Genomic DNA, 13,363 nt, shown 5'->3' on the forward strand with positions numbered 1-13,363 from the left:
TGGGGTTGAAAAGGGAGTGGTGGGGGGCGGTCCTGTGCCAAGCGTGTCTCACCTTGTGACAGGAGTTGAGGAACTCATCACTGAGGCTGCTGTAAGACTTGAGCAGGTTGGCCTTGACCCCGCGCGGTGGCTCAATGGTCATTTTGGAGCCGTTCTGTAGGATGGACACTGGGAACTTGTTGCTAGGCAGGCTGGTGAGCCACAGGCGGAAGTCCCGGTGCACCTGGAGGCCACGCTCCACGTAAGCCCTGAGACCCATACGGCGGCCACCCCAGGACCAGGCTCTCCCCTACCCAGGATCCTGGGCCACCCTCGGCCTGACTCTACCCCTGGGACGGACCACTGGCTAGGAACATGGGCTTCGGCGAGTCCCAGGGTCACCTCTGTGCTGGGTGGCCTTGGGCAAGTCACTGGCGGCAGTAACTTGAGGGGCCGCTGGGGAGAATAATCCAGCTGATGCATGTCACACGTGTCACTTGCTGAGTGCCCACTGTGGGGTGAGCTCGTTGAGCGCCACCCGTCCAGGATGAAGGCGCTGGTGCCCCCTTGGTGTACCTTGTCAGGGTTGATATGCTCGATGAGGCGCTCCAGCACCGGCATCCAGCTCGGTGCCAGGTGGCAGTTCTGAAAGAAGACCCACTTGCCCCTCTCTATGGAGCTGCGCATCATGGCTTCCGCCCGAGGGCCCTGTGGGGACAGGAGCGCTGAGTGATGCGGGACCCGCTGGCCCAGCCCACCGGCTCCCTCCTTCTCTACCACCCGCCTGCGCTGACCTGGCCCTGGCCCAGGGAGATGGCAGAGAGCTTCTTGGAGAACTTCATTTCTTCGGCAAATTTGTAGAGGTCAGCGGCGGGGTCGGTGCCCGGCGACAGCACGAAGATGAGGGGGGTGGTGGAGTTGGAGTCTTTGAACACCAGTGACAGGTTGGCTGTCTGCAGGGCAGAGAGATGCTGGGGTTGCCAAGAGCTTCTCCTCAGGGGCAGGCCACCAGGGCGAGAGAGGGGGCTCCTGGGGCCCCCAGAGTGGTCCCCAAGGGGCTTCCTGAGGGGACTTGGAACCTCTCAGAGCCTCATGTGGTGGCTAAGGATCCTGGCCTGACTAAGGCTGCCAAGGGGTCCATGCAGGTGCAGCCAGGACCCTGGTCCCAGGGGGCGATTAGCCCAGGCACTGGCTGACAGCACTTGCCTGGGGCTCAATGAAGCGCGGCTCCAGGTTGGCAGCCACGAAGTCCTGCATGGCGTTGGTCACCTTGTCCCCACGTAGGCAGCGGAGAACCAACAGCTTCTGGAACTGGTCCAGGTATTGGTCCCAGATGCCAGGCAACGGCTCCCTGCAACAGTGCCCACGTCCCCCTGAGAGCTGACCTGTGGTAGGAGCCTGGCCACAGCTTCTCTGCTTGTGGCGGGGAGGCCGGACAGCAGGGAGAAGGCGGTGTCCAGAGGCACATGGCCGGGGGCACGGGAGAGATGTCGTCACAGCTGTGGGGCAGCCCTGGGCGGCCCCTCAGAGAAGGCCCAGGGTAAGCTTGTACCTGGGTCTCACTCCCTGGATGCACCCGCCCTGCTGTGCCCCAGGCCCCAGCTCACCGGTGGGGCTCATGGCTGTCAAAGATGGCCCGGAATTCCGGCAGGTGCTTCACGAAATCATGGGCAAAGGTGGAGAAGGCTGGCAGGTTGGAGAGCGCCTGGATGTCTCTCCAGGCCCGGTCTGTCAGCCAGTCCTGGGCAGGGTTCTCACTCGTGACCGAGACAGAGCCTCCGGACAGGAGGTAGCGCCACTCGTTCTGGTAAGAGACAGAGGCGGCAAGCGCCCGGGCCCTGAGCCATGGGTCCGGTGCCCCACCCAGCAGAGCCTCCTCTGCCATCCTCAGCCAGAAAACTCGGGGTGGTAGTCTGACAGGTCTGGGTTAGTGTTTCCTCTTTCCCTTTCCCCTGGCTGTGTGACATGAGGCAAAAGATTTGAGCTCTCTGAGCCTCTGTTTCCTCACTTGGAAAGTAGGAAGAATCAGAACTCTGCTTCCCAGGGGTTTCACAGGGGTAGGTCGGAGGGCTGTTGTGAGCCCAGCACCTGGCACACAGCGAGGGCTCAAGCAGTGGAGGAGGTCACTCTCAATGCTTCCCAACGCATCACGAAGTCCCTGGCACTCATGAGACCGTGAGCTGGGAGGCTCAGGACGGTCTCTGCTCACTAGTACTCTCAAGGTGCTGAGAGTTCCAGGACCTATTGGGTCACAGTTAACCTGGGGCCTCCTGGCTGTTTCATGCAAATAACTGTTTCCAGAGGCCTCTGCCCACCTGCCCTTGCTGTACCCTCCTGCCTGATATGCCCTGTCCTTCTATCCTGTTCTCTCAGCTCGGCCACGGGACAACCCCTCAGGCCATCTGTCCTTGACCGGGCCGCAGCTGCCCCTCTGCCACGCACCTGGTTGATCTTGCCCTGGTTCATCATGATGCGGGCACACAGCAGGAAGGCGAACATCAGCTTGTGCTTCTCGAAGAGGCTGCGGCAGACATTGCTGTAGAGGTTGTAGGTCAGGTAGTGGTTGATGTTGGCAATGCGCTTCTTCAGGTTGTCTGCAGGGCAGAGGGCGATGGCAGTGTGGGGACCGGGTTGAGGGGCAGAGAAGAAAGATCCCTGGGGCACAGCCCAGCCCCGCCAGTCTCCCCAGCAGCCAAAGGAGCAGTCTGGGCACACCCCCTTGGGGCATTTGCTCCGAGGAGCCTACGAGTGGGGTATGTGTTCGTATGTAGGGTGAGTCTCATGAGGGTGTGTGCCAGTGAACCTGGGGGTGCGTCTACATGTGTGTGCCTGCTATGGAAATGCATCCAGGGGTGTCATCTCTGTGCCAGGGTGAAGCCTGGTTGTTTGGGTCAACATGTGCATCTGTGCCAGGGTTACCTGCCCTCTCTGAGTTGGCGATGCCCGAGAGGAAGATGTTGAGAAACCACTCGAGGGAGTACTGGTACATGGGGTCCACGCTGGCCAGGTCGGACACGCAGAAGAAGAGGATCTGGGTGCGGACGGCCACAGGAATGTACTCCATGCGCGTGAGGTCAATGTCCTTCTCCGTCTGTTCTGCAATCCTGACCTTGGCCTGGGGGTGCAGTAGGGGGCTGCTTGTCAGGCCCAGGTAGGCTGGCAAAGAGCAGCAGGCAGAAGAGGGTGGTGATGTGGGCAGGCCTGGGGCAGGCGGGGAGAGGCGGGCAGGGGCGGGCGGGTAGTTGTGGACCTGGATCTCGGCAGCCTTCATCTTGGAAGCCTCCAGCACCTTGATGAGCTCCATGTCATCCACGGGGTTGCCCTCGGAGGAGCTGAGGCGGTACAGGATCTGGTCTTCAATGTCCTTCAGCTCCTGGCGCATCTTGGCGTTACTGACAATTAGCTGGTTCTTGGCTTCCTCCAGGTCGGGCCGCTCCTCAGCCACGACCTGGCCCAGCAGCTGATCCTCTAGGCCGCTGCCAGGGGCAGGAGACATTATGTCTGTAGCACCTGGTGAGCCCTGGACGGCCAGCCTCGAGCCTGCTCGCCTGCCTACCTATGCTCCTGGGGCTCCAAAGAGCACAGTATCTCTGCTGGTGTCAGCCTGGGAGGTCTGACCTCAGCTTCCAGCTGCAGGGCTAAGGCAGAGCCTGGATCCAAAGTGATCAGTTCTCAGTGAGACCTCAGGTGGGAGCCTGGAGTCCCAGGAGGGGCCAGGCAGTTGAATGTGGGAGCTGCTGGGGTCTCTGAGAAACTCCCTCTCAGCAGGAGGAGGCTATGGGTGATAGGGAGGACCAGGCCTTAAGGGAGTTTTCACCCCCTGATCCGTGGGGAGGTTCACAGTGGCCACTGTCAGGGAGGCCTTAGCACTCTGTGTGGGTGGCCGGCAAAAGCTGCAGCGCCTGGGCGTAGGGCAGCAAGGGCAAGAAACAGGGCTTGGGTGCAGGGAGTCAGAGTATGGCCCCCTCGGGGCTCCAGGGCAGCGCTGGGGTGAGCGCACAAGAGCCCAGCAAGGGCTGTGGGGAAACGGCATCCGGATGAGGTGGGCTAGCGCTGCCCAGGGAGGCTGAGAGAGGGGCTCCAGACCGGGATCAGGATGAACTGGGGGAATGGGGGAAGTATTGGTTCTTAGGTGGGAACAGTGGCATTGGTGGAAGGGCTGGAATGACCTGAAATGCAGACAGCTGGCAAGGAAGCTGGTGGGGTCTCCCAGGGGGAAAATCCCTGAGTCTCAGTCTAGGGGTGGGAGAGGGGCAGCCAGGCAGGCCCAGGCAGAGCTGATGCTCGGGGGGCTAGGGGCCAGAGGCTTACCTGGGTGACAGGGTGAAGTTGATGAGGGTGAGTTTGGTGGAGATCTCGGGTGTGTAGTGGGGGTTGGGCAGCTTGGTGGTAATGTACATCTTGAAGTCCTCGTGGTAGGGGATCACCGTGTCCCCCAGCTTCAGCACCGTGTTCCCCTGCTGCTTATAGGTCTGCAGCGGGTGGGATGGGTAAGTGCTGTGGCCTGGGGCCCTGCCAGTGAGGCAGGGGGAGGGGGCCACCCTCACCTGTGTCTGGGCCGCCCCCACACCCGCAGGCCCACCTGCTTCAGCAGCACAGGCTCCAGGGCGGGATCCAGCTCCTCGCCCACATTCTCCAGGAGGCAGGGCTTGCCAAAGCGGATGGCATTCTCCATGCTGCGCAGGAAGTCGCGGTCGCTCAGCTTGAACACATCCAGCCCATTGTCCTTCTCCTGGGGGCATGGAGTGGGGGGAGCGGGGAAGGGTCCGTGTGGGCTGAGAGCTGGCCTGAGGCTCAGCTACTGCCCATGCAGCTACTAAGGCCTGCTGGATGGGGTGGTGGCGGGGTAGGCTCACCATGTTCTTGATCCATTTGTTGGCCTGGCCCTGAGGGTCAATGAAGTGGGTCCAGCGCTGGGAGAACTGGTTGATGACCCCATTCTCCACTGACAGGGTGTCGTTGGGGAGGCCAGCGATCTGTGGGGGACCAGGCTGGGTCTGGGGGAGGCTCACACAAGCAGGCTGTGTCCCCTTCCCCTTACTGCATCCTCTTGAGGGCGGAGGGCAGCGCACGAGGTCTCAGCCCTCAGGACCTGCCTCCCGGCTATGGGCTGACTCCCAACACCCTCCTTCGCTGGGCCTCTCGTTTCTTTGCCTGTTGAGTCCTAGCTGAGTCAGACCATCTTCACAAGCCATTGGAGCCCATTGGCGCTCCCAGCCTGTGTCCACGCTCGGCCTGTGCCTACTGCCTCTTGGTTCTCTCTCCCTGGGTCAACTCTACCTGTCCTCCGGGGTCTATAGCTCAGACACGCTCTCTTAACCCCGCGCCCTGGACATTGCTCTCTTACCCCGCCCAGCTCTCACAAACACCCTTTGACCTCTCTGCCTGCAGTCAGCCAGCACCTGTGCCACTCAGCTTTCTCCTCTCCTGCCCACCAGCCTCTGACCGGCCCCAGGCAGCTTCAGGGAAGGCATCTCTAAGCAGACCCAGGAGAGAGGGTGGGAGGCAGGCGGGGGCCTCCTGGCCCAGCCCAGAGCACACTGCAGACCCAGCCCAGCTGCTCCAGCCCCCCAGGGTGGGCACCTGCCAGGAGCGGATCTTCACGGGGTTCCCCAGCGTCCCAATCAGCGTGGGCTCGGCGCTGTGTGGGACATGGTGGGCTACGAGCTGCTTGACCCAGCTGTCGTACAGCACCGTGCGGTACTGGCCCTGGAGAGACACCAGACTCTGAGCTACCCTGCCGAGACAGCCGCGATGCCCTCCCACTTCCCCTGCCCCCAGCACTCGCAGCTGTGCAGAGGGGTCCGTGCAGAGCCAGAGGCCTGAGCCCTAGCCCCGCTGAGGGGAACAGACTCGGCCTCCCCACCTCTCAGCCCCTTCCCAGGGAAACCGGGGGGAATGACAACAGTGCCCACCCATCGGGGCAGCTGTGAGGACTGAGGGAGAGGTGCATAGCAAGCCCAGAAGCACGAGCTCAGCCTTCTGGCTAGAAACGCCAGCCCCACAACGCAGGATTTCTGTTTTGGGAGCTGTCATTTCCCCAATGCCCAGAACAGCACCTGGCTCAGACAGGACGTCTAAAAAAAATGTTTGTTGAAAAAGTGTGTGAAAGAAGAGCCACCCTCAGGCTACCGCTTATGGAAGTGAGGCCTCATGGCAGGGCTGGGGAGGTCCTCACCGTGAAGGGGCCCAGGTAGGCCACAAAGCCGGCGGCCACCAGCACGTCCCCGAAGATGCTGTCAAGCATGTGCTCCAGGTTCTCCACTGTCTCCTGCCAGCGCACCCGCTCGTCTGACAGCCCGTTGATGAGCTGCAGGGACAGCCCGTGGGGTGGGCTCTGGGAGGCTGGCCCTGGATGTCCCTGCCTGGTGCAGTCCCCCTGACCAAGGTAGCCAGGGAGAGGGAAGGGACAGCCACCCCAGGACCACCCCCTCTACTGCTCCCCAGAGGGGTGCGCACCTTGTCAGCACGGCCCAGCCGCTGCTCACACTGCTCACACTTCAGCTCCAGCTCCTCCTTCTTGGCGATGCACTCTCTGTACTTGGCCTGCATCGTGGCAATGCCGTCCTCCACCTCGTGCAGGCGCTGCTTCGCCTCCTCTAGGATCCTCTGTGTCACCTCCAGGTCGTCCTGGGCCTCCCGCAAGGCTTGCTGCGAGCAGAGGAAACAGGGCCAGCTTTCCCGGTGCCCCCCGGGGGAGCCCAGGCCCCCGCCCCTAGCCCCAGGCCTACCCAGCGCTCACCCGCTTGGGCTCCACAGCCTTGGCCACAAAGTGGTACTTGTGCATGGCGCGCACCCACTGGCAGATGGAGGTGCAGGCCTTGGACACCTTGGCGATGGCGGCCGGCTGGAACTCCTCATTGTCGATGTACGGCTGGATGGCTTTGATCACCGCCTCCCCAATGTTGTCCTGGGGATGGAAACCACGGGCTTGGGGCCGCTTCCCAGGGAGGACAGAGAGGACTCTGGCGGGTGGGGGGACACCCTACTCTTGCCTCTATGCCCGGGCAGGCTAGGGAATAAACACGACCCAGAAAGGCTGGCTAGAAGAGGAACCTCTGTGTCCCAGGATTTCAAAGAATACAATCAGATTTTTTCTTCCTCAAGATCTGATAACACACAGTTCAGTTCAGTTCAGTCGCTCAGTCGTGTCCGACTCTTTGAGACCCCATGAATCGCAGCATGCCAGGCCTCCCCGTCCATCACCATCTCCCGGAGTTCACTCAGACTCACGTCCATCGAGTCAGTGATGCCATCCAGCCATCTCATCCTCTGTCGTCCCCTTCTCCTCCTGCCCCCAATCCCTCCCAGCATCAGAGTCTTTTCCAATGAGTCAGCTCTTCGCATGAGGTGGCCAAAGTACTGGAGTTTCAGCTTTAGCATCATTCCTTCCAAAGAAATCCCAGGGCTGATCTCCTTCAGAACGGACTGGTTGGATCTCCTTGCAGTCCAAGGGACTCTCAAGAGTCTTCTCCAACACCACACTTCAAAAGCATCAATTCTTCGGCGCTCAGCCTTCTTCACAGTCCAACTCTCACATCCATACATGACCACAGGAAAAACCATAGCCTTCACTAGACGGACCTTAGTCGGCAAAGTAATGTCTCTGCTTTTGAATACACCATCTAGGTTGGCCATAACTTTTCTTCCAAGGAGTAAGCGTCTTTTAATTTCATGGCTGCAGTCACCATCTGCAGTGATTCTGGTGCCCAAAAGAATAAAGTCTGACACTGTTTCCCCATCTATTTCCCATGAAGTGATGGGACCAGATGCCATGATCTTTGTTTTCTGAATGTTGAGCTTTAAGCCAACTTTTTCACTCTCCTCTTCCACTTTCATCAAGAGGCTTTCTAGCTCCTCTTCAGTTTCTGCCATAAGGGTGGGGTCATCTGCATATCTGAGGTGATTGATATTTCTCCCAGCAATCTTGATTCCAGCTTGTGCTTCTTCCAGGCCAGCGTTTCTCATGACGTACTCTGCATATAAGTTAAATAAGCAGGGTGACAATATACAGCCTTGATGTACTCCTTTTCCTATTTGGAACCAGTCTGTTGTTCCATGTCCAGTTTAAACTGTTGCTTCCTGACCTGCATACAGATTTCTCAAGAGGCAGGTTAGGTGGTCTGGTATTCCCATCTCTCTCAGAATCTTCCACAGTTTATTGTGATCCACACAGTCAAAGGCTTTGGCATAGTCAATAAAGCAGAAATAGATGTTTTTCTGGAACTCTCTTGCTTTTTCAATGATCCAGCAGATGTTGGCAATTTGATCTCTGGTTCCTCTGCCTTTTCTAAAACCAGCTTGAACATCAGGAAGTTCACGGTTCACGTATTGCTGAAGTCTGGCTTGGAGAATTTTGAGCATTACTTTACTAGCACGTGAGATGAGTGCAATTGTGCGGTAGTTTGAGCATTCTTTGGCATTGCCTTTCTTTGGGCTTGGAATGAAAACTGACCTTTTCTAGTCCTGTGGCCACTGCTGAGTTTTCCAAACTTGCTGGCATATTGAGTGCAGCACTTTCACAGCATCATCTTTCAGGATTTGAAACAGCTCAACTGGAATTCCATCATCTCCACTAGCTTTGTTTGTAGTGATGCTTTCTAAGGCCCACTTGACTTCACATTCCAAGATGTCTGGCTCTAGATGAGTGATCACATCATCATGATTATCTGGGTTGTGAAGATCTTTTTTGTACAGTTATTCCGTGTATTCTTGCCACCTCTTCTTAATATCTTCTGCTTCTGTTAGGTCCAGACCATTTCTGTCCTTTATCGAGCCCATTTTTGCATGAAATGTTCCCTTGGTATCTCTAATTTTCCTGAAGAGATCTCTAGTCTTTCCCATTCTGTTGTTTTCCTCTATTTCTTTGCATTGATTGCTGAAGAAGGCTTTCTTATCTCTTCTTGCTATTCTTTGGAACTCTGCATTCAGATGCTTATATGTTTCCTTACAGGCCCTGTTTAAAACCCATTTAGAGACAAGGGCTGCTTCCTGGCCCATGTGGAGATGAGTGAGTGGTTCTGAGGTCCAACCAGGCACGTGTTCAAGTGCAATAATCCCCACTCCCAGAGCACATCACTCCTTCAGGGCTCTTGACCTGTGCTAGGAGAATCCAGGTCTGTAGTTTAGGATGAACCCAGGAATCTGTACTGTTCATGAGCTCCTAGAAGTCAGAGCTTGGGACCAAGGGAGCCTGAGCACTGGCCATGAGCCTCCTGATTTGGCTTAATTGGATGGATGGGGAGCTCCGTATGGAGTCCAGCTGTCACTGAGATGGGCCATTGTCTCTACCCTTCTTGGGATGTGCCCAGGGCTTCAGCACTGACACATGGTGGTGGTGGGTGGCCCATGTGGGCTGGAGAGAAACCTCCAAGAGGGCTGTAGGCTCCAGGTGGACCTCACCACAAGCATTCCCGTGAGAGCACATGCCCATGGACATTGAGAGCCCCAGATAGACAGGAAGAGAGAGAAATGCAGACAAACAGGTGTTAAATCTCAGGTGCTGAGACCGAGGGAGAGGCGATAGTTGAGCAGCCAGGGAAGGTCTTGGCCAGGGCCACCGGGGTTGTAGGGAGAAAAGGACAGGAGAGAGACTCTCCGGGTGGCAGAGCCTTGGAGTAACTGTGGGTGATTAAGGTATCGTGGGCACTGGGGCCTTCCCAGGTCCTGATTCATCAATATCGATCTGCTACTGGGTCTGTTGCTCCCTGCCCCTTAGCTGGAGAGCTCCTCTGGGCCAGGGTCTGGTCCCCTCGGCTCTGTGACCACAGGGCTATGTGTGTTGCAGGCAGAGGGAGATGGGATGGAGGCCCCAGCTCTGTGGAGGAGGGGACAGTTCCTTCCCCCCCGCCTCTCTGCCCAGCTGGCCAGGTGCTGGGCATGCGCACCTTGTCAAACTTGAAGAGGCTCTCCAGGAAGCGGCCGGGGTCCTGCAGCAGCCCCTTGCCTGGCTCCCAGTAGTCATCCACCTTGGAGCCAGGCTTCTCTCCTGGGACCTTCTTGGGCTTGATGCCCTTCATGATGCACACAGCTTCAATGACCAGCTTCACGCCTGGCGGTGGCCGCTGCATGGCACGCACCTGGGGGCCAGGCCAAGAGTCAGGAAGGGGCAGGTCCCTCATAGTGGGCACCCCCAGGCAGGGACAGCTTCCAGACAGGGTGGGTCCCACAAACTGAGTCCCTACCGCTACGGACCACTGGTATGCCCGGCAACCCCCAGAGGTCTGTCTTAGCCTGTGGTGACTACTGCTCCCCCATGTACCCAGGCCTGGCCAAAAGGCCTTACACAGTCATTTCTCAGGGCCCAGAGCCTTCCTCAGGCGCCTGCCTGGGTCCTCAGGGCTGATACAAGGAGGTGAGGGCAGGCAGCTGGGTTCAAGCTCTAGTTCTGCCCTCTCCTCTCGACAGATGACGCTCATGAGATGTTAGAGGGAGAGCTTATGGGCCAGAACCCACGGAGGCATCAGGAAAGATGCCCAGAAGGGGCCAAGCCACCCACCTCAGTCACATCATTCTTATTGAGGTTGCGCAAGCTGGCCAGGGCTGCGTCCAGGGCTGGCAGAGCCTCATCCAGGTCCTTCTGGGCATCATCAGCGATAGCTTGTGCCTTCCTGGCCTTCTCATTGGCCTTGATCTCCTCTGCTTGCACTGAATTCCGGGTCTCCTCAGCAATGGTTGTGTCCACCTAGGGACCAGAGGCAGCGAGGCCCCACGGGTGGCCAGCGTCAGGGACCGGTGTGCCCTCCTCCCTTTCTCCTCTCAGTGTCTCAGTCTCCCCAGATGGAAGGGAATGAGGGTTGAGATGCCCCATTCTCCAAGGACCCTCTTGGCTGTGACAGCCTGTGGGGAGATCTGGGAGTGCTGGCATCCCCTTCCGGTCCTGAGTGCTCATCGTGGGCCTGGCATGGGGCTCTGGGCTTTATGTGCTTGAGCATAACTGCCCCAGGGGCAGGACCCCCTAAACCCACAGGGCACCTCCATACAAGACAGAGAAAGATGCTCCCCTCCCACAAGCCATTTTCTTTCCATCTCCTGGAAAATTTTCCAGTGCCACTGCCTTTGCAGAGCCGGACATGATTGTTTCTTCCAGAAAGCTGCCATCATGAATATGCAAATCTGCGGAGGCTACTGTGAGGTGCGTGTGTGTGTGTGTGTTAGTTACTCAGTTGTGTTCAACTCTTAGCGACCCCCATGGACTATAGCCTCCCAGGGTCCTTTGGGAGTCCATGGAATTCTTCAGGTAAGAATCCTGGAGTGGCTTGCCATTCCCTTCTCCAAGGGATCTTCCTTGGAACCAGGGTCCTCAGAACCAGGGTCTCTCATGTGCCGGGCAGATTCTTTACCATCCGAGGACTAACCTTTAAACACAGGCCCTCATGTAGACTCAGAGGGCCTCAGAGGGAGACTCAAGCAGACTCTGGACCACTGCTTGTGGTGTCCTTCCTGCTCACAACAACCTGTGCTGTGACTGTTGGGTTTGGATTTGTCTGTCGTGCTCATCACCCTATCTCCTGCCCAGGGCGGTGCCCGGCATAGAGTAGGTTCTGAGCAAGCATTTGTTGAGGGATCGCATGACTGAATGAGGGACCTGGGCACCAAGAGCCCGGGCCGCTAGGGATCTCGTGGCTGCGTGGGGATGCCGAGCCTCCTCAAGCGTGCTCAGCCATCAGGGAGGGGGCCCAGGAGCATCCCTGACCTTGATCTGCTCCATGGTGAGCGTGGTGTCCCTGGCAGCCTCCTCCAGCAGGGGGCGCATAATCTCCAGCTCCTCCTGCATCTTGGCCACGTCCTCTGCGGTGCGCAGCAGCTGAGGGTGGGGCGGGGGGTGGGGCACGGAGAGGAAATCAGGTGTGATAGGGACCAGAGAGCTAGGCCCAGAGGGGAACAAGGGAGAGAGCCCTGCAGGGCTGCCCTCATTCATTCGCGAGCGAGAGGCCGTGGCTGGCTGCTTCAGGGGAAGGGAGCAGGCCACTAAGTCTCCGAGGTGATCTGCTTTGCTCTTGCCCTTGGCCCGGTTCCTTTGGTGAGGGAAGAGGCTACCCATTTAAACACTGTGGGCTGCCAGCTGACAGGGGTCATGTGGAGTCAGGGCCGAGACAGAACGGGCAGAATCACATGCAGCCAGCGGTTGCCCACGAGGCCCCCACCCCTGGCCCCACCTTGTCGAGGCCACTCTTCATGCGGTTCTTAGCGGTTTTCAGCTCCTGTTTCTTCTGCCCGACAAGGATGGAGAAGATATTGAGCAGCTCCAGGTAGCTCTTGGGGGTCACATAGTTGTGGCGGGCCAGCTCGGCCAGATACTCGACACACTTCTTGGCCACCGACTGGTGGATATACACACAGACTTGAATCTGTGGGGAAAGAGATCGAGGATGCCAGCCTGGTAGAGATGGGGCACCAGGGTGCCTTCGAAGCCACTGGAGCCCGGGTTGGGGAGGGAGTCAGGTGCCCTCACACTCACTCTCACAGGAGGTGATCTCCAGCTAAAGGTCACCCACTCTGTAGACAAAAATCTCATGACTCAGAGCTAAGTCGAGAGGCTTTTTCAAGCTCACACAGTTGCCAAGGGCGGGGTTCACTTTGAATTTGGGCCTAAAGGTATCCTGGCTCTTGGCCCAAGGGCTCTCTTGCGCCCTTGTCACAGCCTCTGTGACCTGCCTCGCTCAGAAAGCCCTAAGGTGAGGCCCCTCTTGGAGGGTGTAGATGGGGAAGGGAGGGCCCAAGGCCTCAGCATGGCTGAACAGCGATGGGCTCATCTGAGCTCTCGGCCCTCAGGTGACCGTCACTTTCTTAGGTTGGGCTAGACATATCTAGCCCTCCCACCCATCTGTGGTCTCTGGGTTGTACCAGGGGGCTCTTCAGAGAAGCTGCTATGGAACCCTCTGGGAATAAGATAATGGTGACTGTGAAACTGTGTATCCAGCTTCCTACATCACCGTGACCACCTTGTGATATTCCTATTACACAGATGAGGAAACTGAGGCTTAAACAGGTCAAGCTGGCTGCCTAGAGACTTCCCATAAGCGGGGCACCTGGGACTCTCACCCAGACTTTGGTGACCCCGAGCCCAAATCTACACAGTCCCTCCTCACACGGGCTTTCTCCTCACCGAGATCCGAGATACTTACCAGTCCTTCGATTACTTTGGGGGTGGCGTCCAGCTCTGGGATCTCACTCAGGAACATGATGGCCACCGATTCCAGGGCCTCTGCCGGCCACTCATTAAACCAGTCGATGGTGCAGCAGTTGACCAGGGAGGGGAACTGTCTCAGGCGAGCTCGGAAGACCTCTCCAATGGGGCTGGGGGTGGGGGCTCAAATGAGGCCCTGAGACACGGACACCCCCCGCCCCCCAGGGACCCAGGACCCAGGGTCATTTGACAGCC

The 13,363-nt window shown here is 58.2% G+C and overlaps 1 protein-coding gene across 1 annotated transcript in view; it reads right to left on the reverse strand.

The window, feature by feature from the left end:
* Positions 1–13,363, reverse strand: part of DNAH1 (dynein axonemal heavy chain 1) — an 82,356-nt gene that overhangs the window by 3,831 nt on the left and 65,162 nt on the right. Inside the window, exons 52-71 of the mRNA XM_027957561.3 lie at positions 13,107–13,278; positions 12,138–12,329; positions 11,675–11,785; positions 10,478–10,663; positions 9,867–10,058; positions 6,722–6,889; positions 6,439–6,630; positions 6,158–6,289; positions 5,563–5,688; positions 4,836–4,955; positions 4,562–4,711; positions 4,291–4,451; positions 3,230–3,455; positions 2,899–3,094; positions 2,422–2,573; positions 1,587–1,783; positions 1,186–1,330; positions 774–932; positions 556–687; positions 53–223 (exon numbers count right to left, since the gene is read on the reverse strand). Coding sequence (XP_027813362.2) covers positions 53–223; positions 556–687; positions 774–932; positions 1,186–1,330; positions 1,587–1,783; positions 2,422–2,573; positions 2,899–3,094; positions 3,230–3,455; positions 4,291–4,451; positions 4,562–4,711; positions 4,836–4,955; positions 5,563–5,688; positions 6,158–6,289; positions 6,439–6,630; positions 6,722–6,889; positions 9,867–10,058; positions 10,478–10,663; positions 11,675–11,785; positions 12,138–12,329; positions 13,107–13,278 — 3,280 coding nt within the window. The remainder of the gene's footprint in view (positions 1–52; positions 224–555; positions 688–773; positions 933–1,185; positions 1,331–1,586; positions 1,784–2,421; positions 2,574–2,898; positions 3,095–3,229; positions 3,456–4,290; positions 4,452–4,561; positions 4,712–4,835; positions 4,956–5,562; positions 5,689–6,157; positions 6,290–6,438; positions 6,631–6,721; positions 6,890–9,866; positions 10,059–10,477; positions 10,664–11,674; positions 11,786–12,137; positions 12,330–13,106; positions 13,279–13,363) is intronic.

This window comes from Ovis aries, chromosome 19, assembly GCF_016772045.2.
Source record: "Ovis aries strain OAR_USU_Benz2616 breed Rambouillet chromosome 19, ARS-UI_Ramb_v3.0, whole genome shotgun sequence".
Lineage (NCBI taxonomy): Eukaryota > Metazoa > Chordata > Mammalia > Artiodactyla > Bovidae > Ovis > Ovis aries.